The sequence below is a fragment of the Podarcis filfolensis genome (genome assembly GCF_964270895.1).
Source record: "Podarcis filfolensis genome assembly, chromosome: 1".
Lineage (NCBI taxonomy): Eukaryota > Metazoa > Chordata > Lepidosauria > Squamata > Lacertidae > Podarcis > Podarcis filfolensis.
The window spans coordinates 132,424,323-132,452,183 of NC_139604.1; the positions used below are offsets into that span (position 1 = coordinate 132,424,323).

The 27,861-nt window shown below is 47.5% G+C and overlaps 1 protein-coding gene across 5 annotated transcripts in view; it reads right to left on the minus strand.

Moving 5' to 3' along the window:
* DDHD1 (DDHD domain containing 1) overlaps positions 1 to 9,720 on the minus strand; it is a 38,963-nt gene extending 29,243 nt beyond the window's left edge. For 2 of the 5 annotated variants that reach the window (XR_014547673.1, XM_083611832.1), the window contains exons 1-2: positions 8,662 to 9,719; positions 2,937 to 3,110 (exon numbers count right to left, since the gene is read on the minus strand). Coding sequence is in view for 4 of the 5 variants with exons in the window: in XM_083611832.1 (XP_083467958.1) it covers positions 2,937 to 3,110; positions 8,662 to 9,655 (1,168 nt within the window). In the remaining variant the exon portion in view is untranslated. Of the gene's footprint in view, positions 1 to 2,936; positions 3,111 to 8,661 lie in introns of all 5 variants that reach the window. The other 3 variants (XM_083611831.1, XM_083611830.1, XM_083611833.1) reach the window with 2 other exon arrangements.
* Positions 9,721 to 27,861: the final 18,141 nt, after the last annotated feature.

Genomic DNA, 27,861 nt, shown 5'->3' on the forward strand with positions numbered 1-27,861 from the left:
TTACCTTTTTGGGAATTGAAGTTAGATCCTCCCTGCTTCCATTTCCTCAGCAAACTATTGATTGGCAGGATTTTATCTATTCTAAAAGGGCTCCATTTGGCATGACCCAGCTGCTCTGTGCACAGCCCCATAGAGGATCAGTCCTAATTCGTTGCAACTATCAGATTTCTAAAGGAAAGGCTGAATTCTTGGGAAAGTGTTAGAATTTTGCAACTTCCAAGGCCAAGAGTACCTTGGAATGTGGAACACTGTGACAATGCAAAACTAATATTCTTCTTGGCTCTAATATTCTTCTTCTGAAGTTGCTAAAATCTCTGCCTTAAGTTCACTTTTAAGACTTTTAAGTATCCTAAGAATACTTACTTCTCAAAAAGTTTATCATAACCTACATACTCCAGAAGAACGTAAGCCAAACAAATTATTTAAAAATCAAACACAACAGAATTGAAAAATATTTAAAACTTGCATTCCTCCTAGTCTCACAAATTATTATTAGAATGTATAAATTTCCTTTCATCTCATTTATGGTTGAGCTGCCAGTATAATCTACCAGTAAATGCTTAATGAGACTTTCTTCCAACTATTAAAGAGTTATGGAGGGCACAAACGTTGGCTTCTAGTAGCATTCAGAAGAAAAAGGAACTGGGAGATGGTGCAAGCACAGTGCAGACTCAGCAGTTGGAACATTGGGCTGGCTTCTGCCATGGCATCCACACTGAGCTCCCACTATCAGTAAGTGGCAGCGACACATGTGCTCAGAAGTCTGGGGAGCAATGTGGCCCCACCCATGTAGTCCTGACAGCCACTACTGTTGCTTCAGATATAGCCACTTGACAATAGTCTAACTCAGTTCTAACTGTAGAGGTGGGAGTAATCATCCCCAGCCACAAGACATAACTGACACCCATATACTGAATATAATCTTGCACACAGACGCCAAGTAAACATTACAACCAATGCAGAGAAATTAGCTTGGAGGCAGGGCAGTCAATATCCTTTTCAAAGAGGTGTCTAGCACCATCACTGTACAGCTTCCACAGTACTCTGAAGATGTATTTTATTTTGCACTATCTGCCCAAACTCCCACTTTTAACTCTTTGTTAAAAGAGTGCAAATCTTGAAAAGTCAGGGTCAAACTATTTTACCAAGACTTAAATCTGCAAAATATTTTGTTTACTGGAAATTAAATGGCAAGTACAAACAAACCATTTACTTTGCCGTTGGGCATCAGCCCTAGAGGAGGAACCAAATGGTCAGCACCCGCTTTTCTTCTAGCAGGAGCCCATCCCTAAGGCCACAACTTGGCAAAGCAACAGACTTAGACCTTAAATAATGATAAATAGTTGTGCTGATAATTCAAAAGGCTTTTAAAATAAGCAGGGTGATGCAATGCATACAGCCAAACCTGTACTACTGTCCAGGGCACTCAAACTTGGGGAGAGCTCTGCTGTTTGTCTTGCCCAAAGCAATTGGGTCTTATTGCACAAGATAAACAACTCAATTGCAGCAATGTCAAACTGACCAGTCAAATATTATCAAAAAAGTCAAGTATTTTTAAAGCAATGACTTTATGAGAACAAAAAGGAAACATTAACTGTCAACAAGTTTGATACTCAGTGGTTTTTTCCAGGGAGTACCCAAGGGTATGCAGTACCTGCACCTTTTTGTTGTTGTTGTTGTTGTTGTTAAATGTGTGGCACTTACAAGTTCGCGGTGAGTACAGTGGTACCTCTAGTTACGAACTTAATTCGTTCCAGAGGTTCGTTCTTAATATGAAACTGTTCTTAACTAAAGGCATGCTTTTGCTAATGGGGCCTCTTGCTGTTGCTGCGCCGCCGGCACACAATTTCAGTTCTCATCCTGGGGCAAAGTTCTCAACCCAAGGTAACTCTTCCAAGTTAGCGGACTTTGTAACCTGAAGCGTTTGCAACTCGAGGTACCACTGTACAGCGGTGCACCTATTTTTCTAGAAAAATGCATTGTTGATACTTATACCAATTTGAAAAACAAATTAGTTAACTGTTTTGTGAAAAATGATACTAATTATAGCAAATTATCCACAAAAAGAATTGTTTGGTGATACCTGCTGTTACAGCAGTTTTGCTGTGTTACTTGATTTGGCCCTGGGCTGCAATGGGGCTAGAGGCAAGGGGCTCTCACACTCATCCTTGCTAGCCAATAGAAAGTAAGCTGTCACCTGGACAGTAGCATTCTTGGCTTCATGGAATACTTGTGGTCAAACTGATTTTTAACCAGTAAACTGACTGGTGTGGCCTGCTGATTCTACTCTACTCCTGTGAAGTGATTATTCCGAACCTAATGGAAGGGATGTCAAGACTTATCAGTCTGGCCATTTTAAACAGTATTTTGTTTGACCACAAAACAACTGAAAGAATACAAGTGGAAATGATTCTACCAACCCTGGACTGACCCAAAATTAAGAAATATGTATCTTTTGGTCTCTCCTGGTTGATAGGCTGGGTTTAAAAATAGTAATATTAAAATGGTTAAAAAGTTTCCAGGGGCAAAAAAAACCAAGCGTCTGGGAGGACTTCAGCTTGAAGCAAGGAAGTGGTTTGAAAATGAGGAAGTTCTCTATTGGTGGGTGGGTGTATTTATGGTAACACAAAATAATGCATAATAAAACATGCTGTTTTTGAGACGTGCTTTGGGGAAGAAACATCACTCAGGTGCAATCCCAGACTTCATCAGGTAGGGCAGGAAAATCTGAAATTCAGGACAGCTGCTGCTCGTCAGTGTAGGTTATACTGAACTAGATGGAATAAGGCAGTTTCCTATGCTCCTAACAATAATAAGAGACTGAAGCAAGTAATGGCTAATCATGCAAAACGCACCATCAAACATGTACACAAAAGGTTATGTGACTATCATAAAAAGAAACACGAGGCAGGACCATGGATCCAGCCATCCCTTACCCTCTTTTCCATCTAAAGGTTTTGATACTTCCATGTCAAAGTTTTCTTGCAACTGCTGCCCCTTGAAACAGCTGAGATGTTCTTGTTCTATCAAATTGCTTTCTTCTTCTTCTAGTGGCTGCCATGTGCCATCAACAAACCACTGCCCACGCATCACAGGGATCTTCTCAGATTCTGTAAAGGTGACAAACACAGTATATTTTAAGATATAGCAGAGCAGTTAATGCAAGAGAAAAAGATGTTTGGGCAAAATCTATCACATCTGTCAGAATGTGACTGCAGTTGCCTTGCAGGGGGCTAAATGATCCCATTCTTACAGTGACTGGCAGCCCTGCAGTTCCAAGGTATTTGCTCCACTTGAATCAATAACACTATGGGCCCTGTTGCCTTGAGAAAGTAAATACACAGCTAAGTGGCAAGGTAGGTTTCAAATAGTCTAGGTTTCAGTATTTTAAAGTACTTTAAAGTGTCAACTACACTTTCCGAATGTCTTTGAAAACCCTAAGTCAACCTTCTTCAACCATTTTGTGTTATACACAAACATATCTCACACATGTGTCTTCTGTGTACAAATCTGTTAAAGACATCAGACACAGCAGCTTTACCCGCCCACAAAACACATGTAAAAGGAAATGCCTGTCTTTAAAAAATGGAACTTTGCATTAGCTTTACAACAGAAAAGTAACTTTTGGCAACTTGCTATTATGATGAGGCCACGTTCCCTTTCTGCCATTGGTACAATCTGTATAGTTCACTATTTTAAAAAATTAGCACTGAATTTATCAGTATTTTGTGTTTCAGTTTTATATTGGATGTTGCTTAAAGCAGACAGAGGCAAACTCCGGCCCTCCAGATGTTTGGGACAACCATCATCCCAGACCACTGGTCTTGTTAGCTAGGGATGATGGGAATTGTAGTCCCAAACATCTAGAGGGCTGGAGTTTGCCTATGCCTGGCTTAAAGACTTGGGATGGAATCCACCCCCCTCCTTTGCATTTCACTAGGGGTTTGATCAGGTGGAGCTGCACCTTTGCCATCCTGACCTCTGTCCATGGGCCAATATCAGTGTTGCTCTGCCAGTGCAGAACTCCTTGTTCTGCCCCTGAACGCTCAGCCAGGTGCAAGTAGTACTGGTGGGATTTACACCAGTAGCAGCCAACAGAATGCTCCAAACAAGGACATTTGGGGGACAGGGAGGGGCCCAACTTGCCTGGGATCAACTTGATCCTGAGCTGGCCCCACTGCTATCACTTGGTGGCACTGGGTTATAGCTGGGCCTAATCACTGCAGACAGTGAATTGTTATACGAAGTCCTATGTCCTCTGTCACAAAATGCCACTGTAGCGCATCCTCCTTTCATTTCAATGGAGCTTGCATGGGGGATTTTCTTAACGCTAATCCGCAGACTCACACACTGTAAAGACCAGCTCTTGGAGCTTTGTCGAAGCTGTGCAGCAATGGAGAAGGGCACCCTAAGGTAGAGTCATTGGGAAGTAGAACAGGTAAGACAAGCGGCAGATGAGTAACACTGAGCAGTCACCTGCTAAAAGCAGTCTCAAGTTGCTTATCTGAGAGGAAAGACCCATGAAGGAAGGAAGATTCCGCAACAGGGCAGGGCAGGGTTTACCCAAGTACAATTATGCTGTGATACTAGGGACTAACTACAGAGACTCCTACAGAAGAAAAAGACCTTACTTATTACTACACCAGCTGTCATTTTAGTTCAGTAAACACAAAGAGCTACCCAAGGTAAGGAGGTCACTACTACTTTAAATTACTGGGATGCTTTCTGTCAACACCCTTAATCTTCTCAAGATCAAATGCTTACTTCCGCTCTGAGCACAATGCTGCTTTTGATGCCGGCACCCAGGAACCTCTCTCCCCAGAGCTTGGAAATCCCTCTGTGAACAGCATATGCTACTTTTTTAAACATCTGCCACCCAGATTTAATGAGAAGGAGAAATTACTTCCAAAATGAAAAGCAACACAGCAGGCCACCATTTTCACTCTCTACTTTGTTTATGTTTACTGTTTCTCCCCTCTGCCTTTCCCAAGCTTTTGTTTTCTTGCTGTTCCTACACTTTACAGCAGGAAAAATTAAAGCAATTGATCTTCCTGTCTCCATGCCAAGAAAGTCAACTACCCACTGGCAAATTACTCAATAAGGTCCATTTTCTCCACTCTCATTCCAGCAGATAAATGGCTGCAAAAGCAAGAGCACTGTCAGGGCTGAATGTGCTCTGCCTCAAACAGCACCGGGGAAACCACATTCTGCATCCAGAATCTGTGCAAATGTTCATACAACTGCTCCTTTATTTCCTCATTTATTTTGTTTATGAAAGGGGATTCTAAACAAGGACAGCTGAGCATATGGAGATAGTGCATAAGGGCCCTTTCTCCATATGTGACATTAACAACAAGGATGCAAATACAGAGTTGAGTAGTAAATAAAATCCCAGTCTTTGACCAGTGGAAGCTCAGAGGGACCCTTATCTGGCTTCTGTGATGTGGGCGGTCTCTGATGACAGGTTCAAAGTTTTCTCTGCTGAAATCAGGGTTAGAAATCATCTGACCCCAGTGCAAAATTATGCACAATATATATATTTCTTATGTATTCTTGCTGACCACAAAGGAAGAGATAAAAAAAAAAGTGTCAAGTAAGGAAGACCAATCTACAGTGTAATAACCAAGCTGGTGGTGGAACTATGTGGTGACCACAGTTGCACACAACGGTTCTGGTCTTCTACCGGAAGGCAATTTAGGATAAAGACAGTAGATGAAGATCTAGATAATTGTTTGTGAATAAACGGTTCAATCCAACAAGATGTACAAACGAGTGTTATAAACCACCAAGCTCTGGTTTTCAGTGGAAGAATCCAAGAGGCAACTGGAAATCATGGAGTTACTTTCAGTTAAGGTGTCTGGGTCTCTTTTTGTCCCTTGGATGCAGAGACCAAGCTTTTAAAATTATCAGTTAAATTCTATAGACACTTAGCAGTGCAAGACTAACAAGGTTTAGGCCAAGAAACAAAGAGTGTAGTTAGAACTCACAAGCAAAACTTAAGAACCCTAAAACAACTTTTTTTTAACCCAGTAATCAAAGAATTAAATTATTAAAAATGAGAATGAAAACACATGCTAGCCTAGTTTAATAAGGCCTGGGCTAGCAAAGACACAATTTGTGTGATCTTTGTGGTAGCATTACCGTTGCAAACAGAAATCTCAGCAGCAAACTAAGTGTGTCACATCTGCCCCATTCTCAAAGTGGGACAGAGGCTTGATTTTTATTTCAAAAGATGTGTCTGGGCGAGAACACCTAAATCCCCCCCATTGCCTTACCACCTTACAGCATTTAACTCAAGGCACTTTTCTCTCAGCAAAGTCATGGTGGGTTGGGAGAAAAGAGGCTAACGCAATGCACTGTGGGGAGCTAAGGCAGAAGAGAATTCAGCTGCCCTCACCGACATATCCATTATGATGTAAACATCAAACACCCACACCCACTTTATACACAAATGGGGCAGATACATGAACAAACAAACATGGCTGCCTATGGATAATTTCAGGCAAAACAAAGCATTTGCCTAAGGAGAAAATCCAGTATAGATGACTTTGGTAAGAACACAAGAATATATTCAGTCTGCAAAGTGGGGAAAATAAAGAGATCCCTCTTCACTCTGCCTGGATTGTGCAAAGACAAGCAAAGAAAGGTGCTGTCTCATTCATTCCCTGCCCAGTGAAGTCTGCATGAGCCATCATCCACCTCTCCTCTTGACATAATGATTGATGGTACTGACATTCATAGACCTTAAGGATACTGCAGGCTAACAGGATTGTGCATGCCTGCTCTACCATCAGGCAGAGACAAAACTAAGTGATTCAGTCTCAGCTGCCTTTAACCCTAACTCAAGAGTGCACATTCATGTCCGCAGGATAAAGCAAATTTCTTAATTAATTCCTACTAAAGATGTGCAAGGGCCTATATTACTGGGTTTGGCTCACAAAGCACTAGCAGCTTAATGAAAGACAAGAGACATGCAAACACACAATTAACCTTTCAACATAAACAAGAAGTTCTGGTAACTCCTGGTCCATAAAGTGGTAAGAAAACTGATGCTGCCCTGCAGGAGGTTCTGGACAGCAAGATGGTGCTAGACTAGGGTGTGATAAAGGCGTTCCTTTCCCTTCCCTTTACTTTTCCACTTATATTGTTATTAAGCAATGATGTAATGCTTCATTTTCAATGTATTGTTTCTTAAGAACTTGTAATTTTCATTTGTTTGTGGTTCTGAAAACCACACTCTTAATTAAATCTGCCTAAAATAATACATACTTCCAGAGGGAGAAAGAAAAGAAGCTGCAGTTGAAAGTAGAGCAGAACAGACAAAGGGAGTAATCCAGACTGTGTTTCCACAGAAGTCTCAGAATGCAATACAGATCATACGTGTTTTCCCAGAAAAGCAAAGGGCAACCCTAGCTAGCAAGGCCAGAGCTCAGGGATGATGGAAGTTGTAGTCCAACAACATCTGGGGAACCACAGGTTGAGAACCGCTGGTTCACAGAAAGGAGTGCAAAAGGGCTGGAGCTTGAAGGAAATGCAAGCCATCTCTTTAGGATTGCAATGGGCAGAGATGAGGGAGGTGCTACATGATAGTGGAAATTTGTGTACAGGAATAGAAATCATGGTTCTACAGAGCAGCAGGAGTGTAGTTTGGAAAAGGGAGTAAGAGGTTAAGTATAGATGTTATGATTTAGCTTTCTGCCTAGATAAGTGATCTGGGCACATGAGAACAGGTCAGAACAGAGTAAGAAGGAAGTAGCTGACTTGAAAAAGAGCAGGCACAGGACCTCCCTGCGACATGTATAACTTGTGTGTGTGTATATAAGCATAAGCCATGTGAGAAGCAGATAAAGGAATGCTTAAGGAAGAAAATTATGGAGATGGGAAGCACAATGCAACCTTATGGCAAGGGTGCTGAACAAAAAGAAAATGCAGTATTAAGGCAGGGTGCTGATAAATGCTTAAAACAAATGCTTTGGCCCTCCAAATGCTGCAGAACGAGGACCTTCTTCAAACCAGGTCATTTGCCATGCTTCCAAGAGCTGCATTTCAGCAGCATTTGGAGGACTAAAGGTTCCCCACACCTGGTTTAGAACAATACTTGCATAGGAGGGAAAAGGAGAAAAGTGGAATTGGAAGGGTTAAGCAAGACTTCAGGATAAAATGGTCATGAAAGCAGAGCAAAAGGAAGGTGACAGATGGCCATGGATCCAGAAGTCCCTGAACATCCACCCTTTGGCGTGCCTAATTTTTTCTGTTGCAAGCCTCCAGGCAGGACATTGTGAGCCTCCTTTAAAATATAAATTAAGAGCCTTGAGAATCAAGCATCACTGAACTGGTGGAACCAGCTTCCAACGTCAACGTGCAGGGGAGGAACCGGTAGCACCCGATCCTCCCGGGCAGGTTGGCTCTAAAGCCAGACCCCACCGGGTTTAACGGGACTTCAGCTCCTCGGGCACCCGATGGCTAATGAAACAAGGCAAGCCCCACCCCACCTAATCCATCTCATGACACGGCACACGCACAGCCCATTTGAATGGCAATGCCCACGATGTGGGGGGTGGGAGCCGGCCCCCTAAGCTATTTCATTGCGGGGGCCGAATGGGTCTCGCCCCCGGGATTTGGCTGCTATGGGGAGCGGGGAAGGCATCGGCGACGACTTACGGTTCCAATAGACCGGGTAGGACTCGGAGTTGGCCACATCCACCTCGTAGAGGCCTCCGCGGACGCAGACGGGCTCGGAGGGAGGGATGCCGGGCGAGCCGGGCTCGAAGGCCTCGGGGCTGCTGCTGCTGCTGCCTGCGGGGACCCCCTCGGCTTGGTCGGCCTTCCTCTCGAGGAGCCCCCAGGCCCGGTAGGCCAGCTCGATGCGCAGCGAGTCGTAGCCGATGAAGGGCTTCCAGCTCTTGCGCTCCTCGCGGTAGAACCAGCGCACCTCCTCGGGGCCCAGCTCGCGGACCACCTCGTAGCCCCGGCAGGAGCCGCCGCCCACCGAGGACGTGGCGGAGGCGGCGCGGCTGGCCGGACCGCCCGAGCCCCGCGCTCGCTTGCGAGGCTCCGGGGCGCCTCCTCCGCCGCCGCCCGACAAGGACAGCCCGCTGCTGCCGGCGCTCTCGCTGCTGGCCAGCGGCCCCGCTCCGCCGCGGCCCGGCCCGTCCTCCTCGTCCAGAGCCTCGTCGTCCTCCTCGTCGTCGCCCTCCTCGTCGTCGTCGTCGTCCTCGTCGTCGCGGCCCAGCGGCGGCGGGTACAGCAGCCCGCCCGCGCCGCCGCCGCCTCCGTCCATGAGGGGCCCGAGCAGCAGGAGGCGGTTGCCGCCGCCGCCGCGCCGCCTCCGCCGCCGGTGTCCCGGGGAGTGGTGGTGGTGGTGGGGCGGCGGGCGCCGGTGACGCGGAGGAGGCCCCTCGGGAGCCGCTCCGGCCGCCGCCGCTGCCGCCGCCTCCTCAGAGGACGACGACAGCGGCTCGGCGGGCGGCGGCTGAGGGGATTCCCGCGGCCGAGGGAGAGGCGGCGGCGGCGGCTGAGGCGGCGGCGGCCCGTCTTCGTCCTCGGCCGCCGCCTCAGAGTCGAGCAGCGGCTCCTCGTCCGACGCAGCCGAGCGCTTGTGGGAGCCGCCCGGCCGGCTTCCCGCGCGCGGGCTCGAGGCGGAATTCTCCTCCATGCCGGCTCCTCGGCCGGGAGGAGGCGGGACGGCGCCTCGGGGCTCCCCGCGCGCCACACGAGGCGGAAGGCCGCCCAGGAAGGAGCAGCAGCAGCACGAGCAGCAGCAGCGCCGGCCGCGCGCGCGCCCGCCCGCCCGCCGAGGGGAGGGCGAAGCGGGCCGAGGAGGGTTAGGATGGAAAGAGGCGCGCGCCAATCAGGGCCGGAGGAGCCGGCAGGCAGACCAATCGGCGGCAACCGTCGCGGCGTCGAGGGGGAGTGGATTGGGCCTGCGCGCCAAGAAGGGCGACTTGGCGGGGCTGAGGGGACGGGGAAGGCTGTGAGGGGATGAGGGCGCCCGCGCCAGAAGAAGTGTTATAGACACACGCAAAACACACGCCTAAGGGTTACCCAGTCCAACCCCTTGCAAACGCAGGCGTCTCAGCTGAACGTGGCTCCAGCCTGCCCGTGAGGTGGACACGTGTATTCATGAAACGTGTTAAGTTGTGGGTGAACATATCAGACGACATGGCGATTCTTCAAACAGCTCTCGTTTATTCACAGGCCAGAACAGAACTGAACTGAAGGGTTCAGCCAGCCTGCTTATATAGAGCTCCACTAGAACGCAACAGCAACCACTTTCTGTAACTAGCCAATCACCGAATGTCACTTTCAATCCCTTATTTGCATATGTGGACCTGAGTGAAAACTATCTACAGTATCCCACCGCTGGCCCAGGGTGAGAACTTCAGTACATAACAAAATGCACACATGTACACGCGGGAATCTGTCAGTGGAGGAGTGCGCCTTTTGGGGCGAAGTCAAACCACTGGAGTGTTACACATACCATCCAACGTTTCTCCAATGAAAACAGGGATGGCCTATTCCGCAATATTTTATTGTTCATGCCGTGCCCACCTGAGCTTCCAACATATATAAAAACATAATAAAACGTGAAACATTTTTTAAAAACTTCTCCTATATAGGGCTGCCTTCGGATGTCTTCTAAAGGTGTAGTTACTTGATCTCCTTGGCTTGGGTGGGGGGTTGCATAACTCCACACCCTCCAATATTTCTCCTGTGAAAATAGACATGCTAAGGAAATGTGGGACATTCTGGGATCAAACCAGAAACCGGGACAGCTCCTGTAAATCTGGGACTGTCCCTGGAAAATAGGGACACTGGGAGGGCCTGGTTACAGCAACTGCTGTGGCTGTGGAAAATGATACGGGAGAGACATGTTTTGTTGCAGCTGGAGCAGAGGAAGGTGTCCTGTTGGGCTGCTGCAGATGCATCATGGCATTTCTTCTCTCTGCTCTCCTCCCAGCAGTCATTCCTCCTCTGGTCACTGCTGCGGATGCACGAACTGACTGTCTTCTCCAGGCACTGAGGTCATCTGCATGGGATTTCCACACAGCAGGGTTGAAATCCAGCCTTCATGTCACATTTGCAGACATCTTTGTAACAGAGTTGGACTGACGTCTGAGCCTCTACCACCTGCGCCTCTGCCGCTGCCTCTTCTGCCGTCTGAGCCTCTACCACCTGCGCCTCTGCCGCTGCCTCTTCTGCTGTCTGAGCCTGTGCTACCTGCGCCTCTGCCGCTGCCACTGGTGCCTCTACCAACTGAGCCTCTACTACCTGCGCCACTGCCGCTACCGCCTCTGCTGTCTGAGCCTCTACTACCTGCGCCTCTGCCGCTGCTGCCTCTGCCGTCTGAACCTCTACTACCTGCGCACCTGCCGCTGCTGCTGCAGCCTTTGCCGTCTGAGCCTCTACTACCTGCGCCTCTGCCGCTGCCGCCTCTGCTGTCTGAGCCTGTGCTACCTGCGCCTCTGCCGCTGCCACTGGTGCCTCTACCAACTGAGCCTCTACTACCTGCGCCGCTGCCGCTACCGCCTCTGCTGTCTGAGCCTCTACTACCTGCGCACCTGCCGCTGCTGCTGCAGCCTTTGCCATCTGAGCCTCTACTACCTGCGCACCTGCCGCTGCTGCTGCAGCCTTTGCCGTCTGAGCCTCTACTACCTGCGCCTCTGCCGCTGCCGCTGCAGCCTTTGCCGTCTGAGCCTCTTCCTCCTGCACCTCTGCCACTGCCGCTGCTGCCTCTGCCGTCTGAGCCTCTACCACCTGCGCCTCTGCCGCTGCCACTGGTGCCTCTGCCGTCTTGAGAGAATCGCAGCAGCTTTGAACATCCCTGGAAGCAAAATGCAGGGGTCGTGAGTGGAATGGCATCTATCTGGCAACATCACCCAGACACTTCAGCCTGGTGACTTCATCCGCTGACTTCATCCAGCCAGTTCCCACAGGTTTAATCTATTTATGAATATCCAACATCACATTCACACACCAATTCACCTTTCATGGATCAGTTTCCTTCCAAACGTCACATCTGAGCACATACATACCTGGATCGTGTCGAAACATGCCAGTCGCTCACGCAAACATACACCGGCCAACATCTGTGAATATGAATACAGTAGACCAGGGGTCAGCAAACTTTTTCAGCAGGGGGCCGGTCCACTGTCCCTCAGACCTTGTGGGGGGGCCAGACTAAATTTTGAAAAAAATATATAAATGAATTCCTATGTCCCACAAATAACCCAGAGATGCATTTTAAATAAAAGCACACATTCTACTCATGTAAAAACACGCTGATTCCAGGACCGTCCATGGGCCGGATTTAGAAGGCGATTGGGCCGGATCCGGCCCCCAGGGCCTTAGTTTGCTTACCCATGCGGTAGACACATTTGCTTATCACTCCCTCTCCATTCCTTTGTGCTTCAACCCACAAATAGCCCCCGGCTTCTTTGGACCAGCTTCCGAAGCTGAACTTCAAGCAGCTTCCATCCACAAACATCGGCCTGCTTCAGCCCTGAGGTTTCCGAATGCATCTGCCAGCTTCCGCTAGGTCCACCATCATCATCATTATCATTTTTAATTTGTATACCGCCTTTCTATCTTACAATACTCCAGGCGGTTTACAAGCTGAAGAAACAAAAAATGTACTTTTTATAACAATCTAATGCAATACAAAAATGTGATAATAAAACATAACTTTAAAGTAGGCAACCTCCATCAAAAAAGTAACATTCAACAATCATTAAAAGGTAAAGGTGCCCCTGCCCGTACGGGCCAGTCGTGTCCGACTCTAGGGTTGTGCGCCCATCTCACTCTAGAGGCCGGGAGCCAGCGCTGTCCGGCGACACTTCCGGGTCATGTGGCCAGCGTGACGAAGCTGCTCTGGCAAGCCAGCACCAGCGCAGCACACGGAAACGCCGTTTACCTTCCCGCTATAAAGCGGTACCTATTTATCTACTTGCACTTAGGGGTGCTTTCGAACTGCTAGGTGGGCAGGAGCTGGGACCGAAAGACGGGAGCTCACCCCGCCGCGGGGATTCGAACCGCCGACCATACGATTGGCAAGTCCTAGGCACTGAGGTTTTACCCACAGCACCACCCGCGTCCCATCAACAATCATTAGAATAGTATAAAATAATAATATCAACATATGAAAGTTAAACAGAAATCCACACAACAGTTACAATAATATCTAAACTATAATCAGTAAAACAACGGTGAAATATACTCAGAGTCGCAAAGTGATTTCATGCTCTTTATTCAGCTCATAGTGGTGAGGAGGAATGAATGAAAGTCCCCTCAAGGTATCTGCTTTATATACATTATTTACACAATGGTCTGCACATGATTGGCTAATTCCGGAATTCTACTGTAAGCCAATCAGGTTGTGGATTCACTTCTATCTGGAGCATGATTGGGTGGTTCCTGCCAACCAATCATACTGCTGCATTGTTCTAGGACCAATCAGACTGCTCCATTCTGAATCCTATTGTTCTAGGACCAATCAGACTGCTGCCTTTTGGATCCTATTGTTCTAGGACCAATCAGACTGCTGCAGTTTGGATCCTATTCAACTCAGTACATAACAAACGGCAAGCCGCAGTACATAAAACAATACAATACACATTGAGAAGCAGAGGGTGGGGCAAGGCAGGTGGAAGGAGGCCTTGCCTGATGGAGTCTCTCCCCTCACAGTTCTTCCTCCAGGAACAGCTCCCTTATGAGGAGACCCAGGGCCGGAGGGTGGGGCAAGGCAGGTGGAAGGAGGCCACCCTCATTGCTAAACACCAGCCAGCTTCTGACCTAGGATATATCAGCAGGCTTCAAGGTTGCGAACTTGGCATAGCATCACTCCATAGCATCCCACCACCTGACGATCGCCACCTTGCATTCGCCAGTTCACTGCCTCCAAGTGGAAGAAAACCCAGGCAATGCTGAAGGTCGCAGCTGTTGCCAGCTGTGTTCTGCTTTGGCCTAAGGGGTCTTCAGCTCCCCAATGAAATAATTGAGGCCCCTCCCAGTTGATGGTGCATGCACTGCATCTTGTGATCGATTATGTGGGGCAGGGCTTACCTGCTCTCTCTCCCCCCCATATTTTATTCAGGTTGGCATCCCTGCCCTTGTTTATAACTGCTCTGCTGCCAAGTGCTTTTGTGACATCACAGGCAGTCCATAGCCAATGGCAACAGCTTGGGAAGCCTCAACAGACCCTCTCAGTGTCCCTATTTTCCTGGGAAAATGGCAGATTTACAGAAGCCACCCTGGTTTCCGTTTTGATCCCGGAATGTCCCGCTTTTCCTTAGGACGTCACTATTTTTATCGGAGAAATGTTTGGGGGTATGGAGTAATCTGGCCCTTGAGCCATCTGAAGGCAGTCTTGTACAGTTTTTTTAATGTTTAATGTTTTGTTCTGTTTTTATACACAGCGGTACCTCGGTTTGCAAACTTAATCCGTTCCGGAAGTTCGTTCTTAAACTGAAACCGTTCTTAAACCGAGGTGCGCTTTCCCTCATGAGGCCTTCCTTCCACCATTCGGATTCCGTTCTTAGACCAAGGTAAAGTTCTCAAACTGGGGCGCTATTTCCGGTGTTGCGGAGTTTGTAAACTAAATTGTTCTTAAACCGGACTGTTCTTAAACCGAGGTATATTGGAAGCTACCCAGAGTGGCTGGGGAAACCCAGTAAGATGGGCGGGGTATAAATAGTACGATGATGATAATGGAATAGGATTTTGACTGTTTAAAGTGATTTGGCACTGCTGCAAATGTATTGTGCAGATGTGACCATAGCTGCTTCCCCTTCCTGAGCTGGGAGGATTTTTCCTATACCAATTTCCGTTTCTGTTGCAGCTTTGTTCCACAGGGCATCACGAATGTATGCAACTGCTTCAAATTAATAATGAGGATGCTTCAAATTTGGATGCTTCCAATTAGTAATGAGGGTAATATACATACTTTGCATGCATTTCCAAGAGAATTATTTCCTCTGACGAAAACAGGAGCCCCTGATCCTTGACTGCCATCTCCAGGATATCAGAGGTAGTAGCGGATGAAGGAGTCGTAATCTGGCCACTTGGCATTGAACATTTGTTGTTGTTTAGTCGTTTAGTCGTGTCCGCCTCTTCGTGACCCCCTGGACCAGAGCACGCCAGGCACTCCTGTCTTCCACTGCCTCCCCCAGTTTGGTCAGACTCATGCTGGTAGCTTCGAGAACACTGTCCCACCATCTCATCCTCTGTCATCCCCTTCTCCTTGTGCCCTCCATCTTTCCCAACCTCAGGGTCTTTTCCAGGATCTTCCTTCCAGTGAGCACTCAGGATCTGTCCTTCCAGTGAGCACTCAGGGCTGGGGCAACCTTAAAATAGGAATGAAACCTGCCTCTTCGGTGGGAGAAGTGAAGACCTGTGTTTGTCACAGAGCACTTTTAATCAGGGTGATTTACAACCGCAAAGGTGTGTAACAGGACCACCTCCCTCTCTCTGCAGTGTTATTTATTTATTTATTTCCTCATCCCCATATCCTGCCCAGTGGCAGCACCAGAAAAAAAAAATTATGGGCAAAATATATTTTGAAGTGGCTGAGCTGCGTGTCCCAAATGTTAAGATTTCCCTGAAAGAAATGTATATGTATATTGTTACACTCCTCTGCTTGAGTTGTGATTCCAAACTAAATTCAGGAATTTATGACTTTACGAAAATTCTAACCCTTTACAGAATCTAAGGATTTGGAGCCTTGCTCTCCCCCCCCCACATATACATATATACAGAAACAAGTAAATGTTTTTTTTCTTCCCATGATAAATCTTTATTGGTTTAAAATACCGACGTAAACAATCATTTACAACGAAGGTAAGTATAGAAAAATTTAATACAGAAAACATCATGACATAAGAATAAGAAAAAAGTTTAAAAGACGAAAATGAAAAGAAAGAAAAGACGAAGGAAAAAGAAAAAAGAAACACCCCCCCCCAATTTATACAAACGAGTAGCAGAAACAAGTAAATGTTTTTTTCTTCCCATGATAAATCTTCATTGGTTTAAAATACCGACGTAAACGATCATTTACAATGAAGGTTAAGTATAGAAAAATTTAATACAGAAAACATCATGACATAAGAATAAGAAAAAAGTTTAAAAGACAAAAATGAAAAGAAAGAAAAGACGAAGGAAAAAGGAAAAAGAAACACCCCCCCCCCAAATTTATACAAACAAGTAGCAGAAACAAGTAAATGTTAATGACAGGAGTCCAGCAATGGGGGAGGCGAGATCCTTGCCTGGGGAGGGGGCAATTGGCCTCCTGGCCTCAGGCACTTCCCAGTATAATATCACATACGGAACAATGCTAACAAACCTCAGCGCCCTTAACAAACTACAACTCCCAGAATTCTTTGGGGGAAGCCATGGCAGTTTAAATTGGTATCATAGTGCTTGAAATGTGTGGGGTGAATGGGACCAGCGAGAAACTTAGATGATCTTCATCTGACTATGTGCGAGAGGCCATATTCCACTCTGATACCACTTCAAACAGCTGTTAAATATAAAAAAAACCTTCTCCTTTTATGGGGTATCCAAGAACCCTTATAGAGCCCTTAAGTGGGTTCCCTATTGGTAGGAGAAAATAACAGAGGCCAACCAGAGTACAGTATATTGAGAAGCAATGCAAGCCTGTAAGTAAGCCTGATCTTTATTAACAGTTGCAACAGGGTCCCCGCTCACCACACGCAGGAGGAATCCAGAACAATGGTGCACAAGTCCTTATATAGCCCAAGACCACCCTCTAAAACATCATACATACATCACAGAAAGAGGCGGTCTACAGCAGAAGAGGCGGTCTACAGCAGAAATCCTGTTTGCCAGGATACCTGATAATGGTCACTGGTTGCTTTACCTGGGCAGCCTGGCCATTCTTTTATGATGGTCAGTACTTTAGTTCCTGAATCCAGGTCATAGGCTCACCCTATTCATACACAAATACACCCTTAAGACAGGATTTGTAAGCAAAAAGACAATGGCAAGGCTTTCCCCATTTTCCTCCCTTACTGCAGAGGAATATTTGAGGTCACTGGGAGAGTCAAAATTGCTTCAGGATTGCTCTCCTGTACTACTTCAGACACGTGATTTATATAGTTATGTATGTATTTGCCTTGTAAATTTATCAACATTTATTTTATATTTGAGACCTTAGAATTTTTATAACACAGCCGTGGCTTTTCTCAAAGAATTCTGGGAGCTGTAGTTTGTTATGGACACTGAGAGATGTTAGGAGACTGCTGTTTCCCCTCAGAGAGCTACAATTCCCAGAGTTCCTTGTGAAGTGGTAAACCATTCTACCAACTGTAGCTACAGCTCCCAGAATTCTTTAGGGGAAGCCATTACAGTGCGACCCCTGGTTACGAATGGGATCTGTACCGGAGGCCTGGCCGTATCCTGAAAACTTCATAACCAGAGGAGCCCTTCTGCGCACGCGCACGGCACTATTGAGCGCTGCAGCACGCAGAGCACTTCTGCACATGCGCGCACGGCGAAACCCGGAAGTATACACTTCCAGGTTTGCCGCAGCCGTAACCCAAAGATTCCATAACCTGGAGGTTACACAACATGAGGTACCACTGTACTGTTTAATTTGGTGTCATTGCACTTTAATTGCATACAGGGAAAGCGATTTGGTAATTTGGTGCCCTGAGCAAGGACATAATTTGCCTCACCCCAATATTTCTTATCTTCACAATAATTGATTTTTTTTTTATTCGTTATTGTTTTGTGCCACCCTTGGCTTGGCAGCCTGCGCAGGAGAGGTGCCCACACCACCCTAAATCTAACACCGATGTTGTTAGAATTCCTGCTCCATGATTGCAGTCATGGGATTGTTGTCTTTCACATGACGGTGTATGTTTTGACTCCACAGAGTGGGAAGTGACGGAGACAGGATGTTTGTGTTCCTGTGTTCCGTGAAGTGAGACTATTGTCTTTTGTTCTTTTTCTCTTTGCCGTCTGATGCTAGAGAGAGAGGAAGTCATTTTGCAGTGCTCCATGTGTGTTTCTATGTAAATAAAGTAGATTAGCCAAAATGCTGAGTTGCTGAGGTCTGTTACGCGCATGATGCGCAAACTCTGCGGATCCCTAAGTGTGCTGGTGTCGGCTGGCATAGGTCGCTGTGATGTTCAAGCTGAAGAAAGCTTTTGAAGCTCCCGAACGATCGACCAGGAGGGAGAGAACATGCCAGTCGGGCATGTGTCTCTGCCAGGGTCCTACTCGAATGTAGGCTGAACTCCTGATGTGAATGTGGGCAATGTCCACAGCAGCACGACATGGCAGCTCCAGTTAGACTTCTTACAGGAGGCAACTTATTCATAGAATCGTACCATTGCAGAGTTCGAAGGGACCCTGAGGGTCATCTAGTCCAACCCCCAGCAATGCAGGAATATGCAGCTGTCCCATATGGAGATCAAACCTGCAACCTTGGTGTTATCAGCACCATGCTCTAACCAACCACCCTCCGCCCTCGCTGATGTCAGTGGTGCACTGGGTATCAGCCAATCCATGTGGTTCACGGCAGCCTGGAACTCCTGCATCGAGGGATCGACCAGCCCCAGCCTGTTTGGAGCTAAAATTAGAGGCCCACTTGCCACATCGGTTTCTAACTTCCACGTTGAAGCCTGCCTCGTTTGCCAGAAGGTGGCAGCATGGAACCAGGCCAGGCTGAGAACAGCCGCCCACCCCTGAGCTCATTCTGCCACTAATTCCCCCCCAAATAGGGATGGGGATATCTGCCACACCCGGAAAAATAATCTCTCAAAGGACCTGTTGATGGCATTTTACCAGTGTACTGTGGAGAGTGTATTAACTTATGGTCTGTGTGTGTGGTTTGGGAGCTGCACGGTCAGGGGAAAAACAATGCTGTCCAGGGTTGTAAAGACTGTGGAAAGAATAACTGGGTGCACTCTTCCCACCTTGGATCAAATCTATGCTTCCAGGTGTCGTAAGAAAGCTGCAGAGATAGCGCAGGATAGTGCGCACCCCGGAAATGATCTCTTTCAGCTTCTGCCTTCTGGAAGAAGGTATAGGGTTATAAAGGCCAGGACTAGCCGCCTGCGAAACAGTTTCTATCCAAATGCGATTTTGGTTTTAAACGCAGCGTAAAGTAGTCTCTGTGGGAGTATATTGTATTTAATTATGGGGTATCAGAGTTTTTAGTGGGATAACCAGGCTGGGATAGCTGGGATAGCAGGCTTGTTGGTTTTTGAAGGTCTGATGTAGATTTTTTTCAATTTCGTTGTTCTGTTATGGGACAATGACAATAAAGATTATTGTATTGTATCGAAGGAGCAAGCTTGTTTTCTGCTGCTCCAGGGGGCAGGACCCAAACCAATGGATTCAAATGGCAGATTCCAACTAAACTTTAGGAAGACCTTTCTGACAGCAAGAGCTGTTAGGCAGTGGGACAGGCTCCCACGAGAAGTGGTGAACTCTCCTTCCTTGGAGGTTTTTAAGCAGAGGTCAGATGGCCATTTGTCATGGATGCTTTAGCTGAGATTCTTTCATTGCAGGGGGTTGGACTAGATGACCCTCAGGATCCCTTTCCACTATACATTTCTATTATCCAGCAAAGTTGGTGCCAATTCACCTTTCAGACAAGGAGGTGCCATAGCCACTGCCCCACCAACCCTGGCTCTGCCTTCACCTCCACCTGCCAGCCTTCTTAATGCAGCAGGTGGCACTTCCTGTTCCCTTCCTCCTCCTTCGTCTCAGTGTTGTCCTTGTAGAACTCAGCAGGGAAGAGGATGGGGACAAAACAGGAATTTGCTGTGCCTGCCGCAGGCTCTGGTACCACCTAGTCTTGGACTTCCTGCCAGTTGCTGAGAAGACCCACCAGAAACTTCTTGTTCCTTGATCTTCCTTGATCAAGGGACTGTTATGCTACAGCACCCTAGAATTTGAGAGCCCTGGTCATTTATTGCAGATATTAATATTGCACAGCTTGAAGCAACTGGGTGCATAAAAATCGACCCCCTTTTGGAATAAAACATTGTCCGGACCCATGTTTGATTCAAAGCTTTACTTGCAGATCTTTCTTCAAAGCAGAACAAAAAACAGTAAATAGTACAGCCAAACAGTTGTACAATATCTTGTGCGTGTCCAGCACAGGCTCAGCATCTTAAAAATATATCACACAGCCTGGGAACAAAAACATAACAAAAGGCAAATCCCTTCAAAATAGCGATTTGCAATTCAATAGCCTCCCATGTGATCTAAAGTTAAACACCTTGTCAGAGCCAGCAGAGAGCAATAACAGTTAATTATCAACCCATCTAGGCGCTCAGAGAGCTTGCTATAGCCCCATGGAAAATCCCTGTGTTAAATCCTTCAGTAATACACATTAAAGCATTCTCCATTTCAATGTGAATTAAACAATTATACTTAACATGACTCTCCAGGACTGGGGATTATGAGAAGGAGCCCCTGTGTCCAGGATTATGTTTTGCATCCATACTGCAGTTTCACCTTCACCCAGAAGATGGCAGGAAAGAGAAGAATGTTCGAACTTTGTGCCTGATTGCCTTCTTTACAGAATAAAACTTAGAAACGGTATTCTGAAATGAAAGGTTTGGGGACTCCAGGAGGCCTGAAACCTCCAACATATATGGGCTGGCTCTGGTGATTTAATGTATTCTCTTAGAGGGGACGCGGGTGGCGCTGTGGGTTAAACCGCAGAGCCTAGGACTTGCCGATCAGAAGGTTGGTGGTTCGAATCCCCACGACGGAGTGAGCTCCCGTTGCTCGGTCCCTGCTCCTGCCCACCTAGCAGTTCGAAAGCACCTCAAAGTGCAAGTAGATAAATAGGTACCACTCTGGTGGGAAGGTAAACGGCATTTCCGTCGCTGCTCTGGTTTGCCAGAAGCGGCTTAGTCCTGCTGGCCACATGACCTGGAAGCTGTCTGTGGACAAACGCCGGCTCCCTTGGCCAATAAAAGCGAGATGAGCGCCACAGCCCCAGAGTCGGTCACGACTGGACCTAATGGTCAGGGGTCCCTTTACCTTTTTATTCTCTTAAGAGAGAAGGACTGTAGCTTGGTGACTGGAGACCTGCTTTGCATGCAGAAGGTTCCAGGTTGAATCCCCAGAGTCTCCAGATGGGGTTAGGAGAGATACCGCCTGAAATTTGTGAGGGCTGCTGCCAGTCAGTGCAGACTATTTGTTTGTTTGTTTGTTTTGGATTCATTTTTATTAAAGATTTTCTTGGTTTATAAAAGTACATGCCTTGTCTCTATTTTTTTTGGGGGGGGGGGAGATATACAGTCTTTCTTACAAAACAGTTACATTTGTTGTGAAACATTAGTGTTGAGTACGGTACAGCGGAAAATCGGTTTTCGAGCGTCTCGGAAGCCGAACGATTCGGAACCCAAACGCCGAAAAACCCGGAAGCGAATACTTCTGTTTTCGAATGCGCCTTGGATGCCGAACGGCTTTCGAGGTGCGATTCTCCATTTTCTCCATTGAAATTGCTGACCACCCATTGCGCCTCAGTTGTTGAACATTTCAGAAGTCGAACGGTCTTCCAGAATGAATTAAGTTTGACAGTCGAAGTTCCACTGTATAAGGTTGGGGAAGAAGAGGGGGGGAGAGGAGGAGTGGTGTGGTGAGGCTTATATTCTTTTGTTAATAATTAATAATAATAATAATAATAATAATAATAATAATAATAATTTATACCCTGCCCATCTGGCTGCGTTTCCCCAGCTGCTCTGGCCTGCTCCCAACAGAATCTTAAAAAAACGATGAAACATCAAACATTAAAGATTTCTCTGAACAGGCTGGCTGCCACACATATAGTGTACATGTGGGGTTTTGTGTCAGCATCAACTGGGTAGGTTCTATTCATTTATTACATTTCCTTGATTGTGAGAGGTATAGGGTCGCAGGGTGCAGTTGGTTCTCTATGGTTGTCTGCGGTGAGGTTTGTTTGCATTTTTGAGGGAGGGTGTGAGGGCTTGTTGGGTCAGGTAAGCCAGATTGACTCGTATGCTGTCATTGGATTCTTGTTGTGGTCTTTTTGGGTTTTGTATGTGATAAAGGGGAGTCATACTGGGGTGAAGGCTGTTGGGATACTGCCAGGGAGATATCAGCCATCATGGCCCCCACGTCGCCTCCGGACGATCCATCGATCTCCCGTAGATACAGTATCAGCAATTAGCGACACGAGCTCCAGAAAATAGCTTGTAACATTCCAGAGCTGATGCACACTCTATCAGCAGAATTCGTACAGCGAAAGATGCACGCAGGAGAGCATTTTTCCAAGTTTATTCAGCGTTGGTCAGAACAAAGAAAAAACATGACTGCCTGCTTCGGTCTGCTCAGGCACAGAGAGAGAAACGAAAGCAATAGAAAGCATAAACTTCCTGTGAACAGGAAATACGCAGACTCTGTGACTCACAAAGCCTGCTCCCTTTTAAGGTGGAACGGAAATATCCTAACAAAGGCGTCCTCTTCTGTTTGTCCCCGTGTCAGTTTCAGTTTATTGGTTAGCTTTTCTAGCAAGGCCGTTTCCCATACAATATTTACTCCTGACGGGACACAGGTGGCGCTGTGATCTAAACTATAGAGCCTAGGGCTTGCCGATCAGAAGGTTGGCGGTTCGAATCCCCGCTATGGGGTGAGCTCCCATTGTTCGGTCCCAGCGCCTGCCCACTTAGCAGTGTCAAGCGCAAGTAGATAAATAGGTACCGCTCCGTCGGGAAGGTAAACGGCGTTTCCGTGCGCTGCTCTGGTTTGCCAGAAGCGGCTTAGTCATGATGGCCACATGACCCGGAAGCTGTCTGCAGACAGACGCCAGTTCTCTTGGCCTAGAGCGTGCAACCTCAAGAGTCGTCCACGACTAGACCTAATGGTCAGGGGTACCTTTACCTTTATATACTCCTGATAGGGCTATGAGGTTTCTGGCTGCTGAGAGTAGTTGGGTTATAAGTTCTCTATAACAGGGGTAGGCAACCTATGGCCCGGGGGCCGGATGCGGCCCAATTGCCTTCTCAATCCAGCCCGTGGACTGTCCAGGAATCAGCATGTTTTTACATGAGTATAATGTGTCCTTTTATTTAAAATGCATCTCTGGGTTATTTGTGGGGCCTGCCTGTTGTTTTTACATGAGTAGAATGTGTGCTTTGATTTAAAATGCATCTCTGGATTATTTGTGGGGCTTAGAAATTCGTTCATTCCTCCCCATATAGTCCGGCCCACCACATGGTTTGAGGGACGGTGGACCGTCCCACGGCTGAAAAAGGTTGCTGACCCCTGCTCTATAATGTGAGTGGTCATTATGATCTTGGAAGATGTTCAGCAGAGCCAATTCTGGGGTGAGTTTTAATACCTGTTTAGTTATTTTGCATAAATCTTGTAGGACTGCTGTCCCAAAGTGTTGGGTTTTAGGACATTCCCACCACATGTGGAGGTATGTGCCTGTGGAGGTGCAGCCTCTCCAACATTTTGGTGAAGTTCGTGAGCGTATCAGCGCCAGTTTCTGTGGTGTTAAGTACCACCTGTAGGTGAGTTTCAAAGTGAGTCCCCTTCTTTTGGCTGATATGGGCTATTTATTTATTTAACAACTTTATTTGACAAAATTTAAATACCATTTGAGTGCAAATATAACCTCTAATTGGCATAGGGGAAAATATAAAAGAAATGTGAAATTTGTCAATATGAAAGCAAGATAAAAAGAGGTACTTTTTTTTTAAAAAAAAGAATATCAGCACTAAACTAAAAAGAGATTAAAACTATGGTTACCAGATGTCCCCATTTCCCGGGGACAGTCCCCGGATATACAAATTTGTCCCCGGACAGTACGAGTCTATTGCTCTTAACCACTACACCGCACTGGCTCTCAGGAGACCACAGAAGACATTACAGTGGTACCTCGGGTTAAGTACTTAATTCGTTCCGAAGGTCCGTACTTAACCTGAAACTGTTCTTAACCTGAAGCACCACTTTAGCTAATAGGGCCTCCTGCTGCCGCCACACCGCCGGAGCACGATTTCTGTTCTCATCCTGAAGCAAAGTACTTAACCCGAGGTAATATTTCTGGGTTAGCGGAGCCTGTAACCTGAAGCGTATGTAACCTGAAGCATGTGTATCCCGAGGTACCACTGTACTTCTTAATTTAATAATAATAATGATAACAACAACTTTTTTTCTTTTTTCAAAAAAAAAGTGTCCCCGGATTCTTTGAAAAAAATCTGGTGACCTTAATTAAAACACACCTCAACATTCCACATATCCTTGTCGATGAATTTGCTCCCATGAGGCCCAGAGATGGCCACCGACTTGGATGGCTTTAAAAGACGATCAGACACCTTCATGGAAGATCAGCCTATTAATGGCTGCTGGCTACAACCTCACTTCACTGTCTTAGGCAGTAAATGTCTCTTAAGACTAGTTTCTGGGAGTCACAACTTATGGAGGGGGTTCTTGTGTTCGGGTTCTGCCTTCAGGTTTCCCAAAACCTTGCGAGATCTTGCAGAGCTCACGAGATTTGGGGGAGATCTTGCCTGAAGCCGCGTCCACACAAGCCAGGAGAGGGAGGCTTTGGCGACTAGCAGCCATCTATAGCCCTTCCTCCTCCTCCTCCTCCTCCTCCTCTTGTTAAACTGGAGAGGATACCAGGGACAAGAGCCTGGCGCCATTCAACTCATAAGCTTTGCCATGGCAGCCTCTGCCCTGCTCCCTCTCGCTTTGTTCAGGGCCCAGTGGGGGGTGGCAGGAAAAAGGCAGCAGAGGAGGACTAATGCCGCGAGGAATAATTAAGCCAGAACATTTGTAATAATAGCTGTGCCCTGGATTGAATTTGTGTGTGTGTGTGTGTGTTGGGGGGTAGGCAGTGTTCTCTGGCACACTTCATCGACATGATGCTGCGAGATGCTTTGTGAGGCTCACCCACACGCCGTTTATCTGTGAGCGCTGGGATCAGTGTGTGGGCCGATGCGAAATGTTCTTTCACCCGCAAATCCTTTTATGGATCCGGAGGGAGCTGTGTGTGTGTGTGTGTGTGTGTGTGTGTGTGTGTGTGATCCTTATCGCCATGGAATCGGCAGGAGAAAGCATCTCTTGGTGAGGATACAAAGGCTCTCCCCTGAACCAATTCAGTCCCTTTCATTTGGTGCCATCATCATAATTCCTTTTATTCGCCAAGTTCAGAGGTGAGGGGCAATTCCATGCAGAGAGTACTACTTCATGCCGCACATAAACTATGGAACTCACCTGCCACTGGAGGAGGCAGTGTTATGGCCACCACCCTAAAGGTAAAGGGACCCCTGACCGTTAGGTCCAGTCGTGGCCGACTCTGGGGTTGCGGCGCTCATCTCGCTTTATTGGCTGAGGGAGCCGGCGTACAGCTTCCGGGTCATGTGGCCAGCGTGACTAAGCCACTTCTGGCGAACCAGAGCAGCGCATGGAAATGCCGTTTACTTTCCCGCCAGAGTGGTACCTATTTATCTACTTGCACTTGATGTGCTTTCAAACTGCTAGGTTGGCAGGAACAGGGACTGAGCAATGGGAGCCCAATTAGATCTTTGGGAGCAGTGTGTGTGTGTGTGTGTGTGTGTGTGTGTGTGTGTGTGACTCCCATGGGACGAGACCCTCCTTCAAATCTGCAGGAGCCAAACCCCTGTGCCATACCCCTCTCCCAGAACCCCATGCGCTTTCTGAATCCTGATCGTCTGACTCCCCTCTGCCTTGTCATTGGGCTGTATCACCATCCCACCATCTCTGCATCTGCGGGCAACGCTGGCAGGCTGCCCGGCTCTCTGCTGGAAGCCATGCCAGTCGAGCAGTACAGTCATTCCTGCCTGCCCACAGCGTGTGAGTCACCCGCACGGAGGACGGTTGGTGCCGGAGAAACACAAAGCTGTTCGGAATCAGAAAACTCCTCGTGGCAACTTCTAATTATTTCTGGAGGCTTGATGGACCGGCCCCACAATCCATCTGCTCCTACGCCGGGCCTTATCCCCACAGAAAGTGCTCAGGATTATCCTGGGCTCTCCTGGCATGGCAGTCAGAAAAGCACCAGGGTGGAAAGGAGAGAGAGAACTGTGCCAGCAGAGCCATTTGCTGCCTCAGGGTCCCTGGTGCAGGGACCACCAGCCTCAATGATGCTTGCTGGTGGCATCTCCACCTTTGCCAAGAATGGAAGGGTCCCAACCTACACACAGTGATGGCCTGGTGTGATGGCCTGGGATTCGGACTCGGAGGCTGAACCTGAGGGATCCCAGCCTGCACAGGATTCCCCGCCTCCAGAACCAGCTGAGCCGGGGCTGGGGCATGAGCCTGAAGGGTCCTCACCTGTGCTGGATCCTCAGGTGCAGGCACCAGCTGAGTCTGCTCTGGCTCCTGAGGTGATGGAGGACCCCTTGCCTGCAGGTGCTCCACTCTCAGCCCTGTCAGGGGAAGATGAGGTTGCCTCTGGGTCCAGTAACCTCCAGCCTCTCCTGAGCTGCAGAGGCTCAGGGCAGAGAGGCGGAGGGAACTAAGTTCCCGCAGGAGAAGTGCTAGCCTCCAGGCCAGGAGAGGCGAGTCACCTGAGGACCGGGGCTGCCCTATGCCTCGGGGCAGATAAAAGCCGGCCAGCCCCAGTCCCAAGTTGCGGGAGCAACATTGTTGGTTGTCAGTTCCTGCCTGCACCCTGTCCTGCTCTTCTGCCAGAGTTCCTGACCTCACCCGACTCCCTGCCTTGGACCCAGCTTCAGCTTTGATGGACAGCCTTCATACCGCACCCTCGACCTCGGACTGGACTCGGACCTCACCGCATGGTTAACCCTCTGGACCAGCACACCTTGCTGAAGCCATGGGTAGGTTGGGGCAGGGTCGGATTTAGGTTTGAGGAGGCCCTAAACCAGTGAGAGCCAGTGTGGTGTAGTGGTTAAGAGCGATAGACAAATACAACATAAATCAAATGAAATGATTCACAAATCTTCAGTAAATCGATTACAAATCACCAGCAAAACAATTGCAATCAATGAAACATTATTAACAAAACAACTTTGAAAAAGCCACCATTATACCAAAAGCCATAATATAGGATTCACAAAGTACTACAGTGCGTTAATCGTCTGTCTTTCAACCATTTAGGTAACCAAAAGTTCTTTAGGTGTTTGACACCCCTCATATTTATGCCAAAATAAAACAATATGCTAGAAGAGAAGTGTAATCTGTGGTATGTATATTTGTGTTTTTATGTCGAGGCTCAGATGAAGAGCAGTATAGAAATTTAAGAAATTATAATAATAACAATAATAGTAATAACAATCTAATAATCGATAGAACAACGTTAACAAAATAGCAACCAAGAAATAAACGAAGCGCTGCTGCTTATGGCTGTTCATCCCAGAGCCTTTCTGAGGAAAGCAAGAAGGATGGCTCAACCAGCCTATAGTGGCACCTCGGGTTACATATGCTTCAGGTTACAGACGTTTTAGGTTACAGACTCACCTAACCCAGAAATAGTACCTCAGGTTAAGAACTTTGCTTCAGGATGAGAACAGAAATCGTGCTCCCGTGGTGCGGCAGCAGCGGGAGGCCCCATTAGCTAAAGTGGTGCTTCAGGTTAAGAACAGACCTCTAGAACAAATTAAGTACTTAACCCGAGGTACCACTGGGCAATCTTCTAAAGGCCACACGACTGTGGTGGGCGGGGCATAGGCAAAAGTGGGCGGAGCAACCCATGCGATTTTATTGTTAATTACCCGCCCTGTGATGGAGACCTGGGATAGCTCAGTAGGTAGAGCATGAGGCTCATAATCTCAAGGCCGTGTGTTCGAGCCCAGGTTGGGGATAAGAGTTGGACTAGTTGACCCCTGGCACACAGGCAGGTTACAGGTGATGGTGTGATGGATA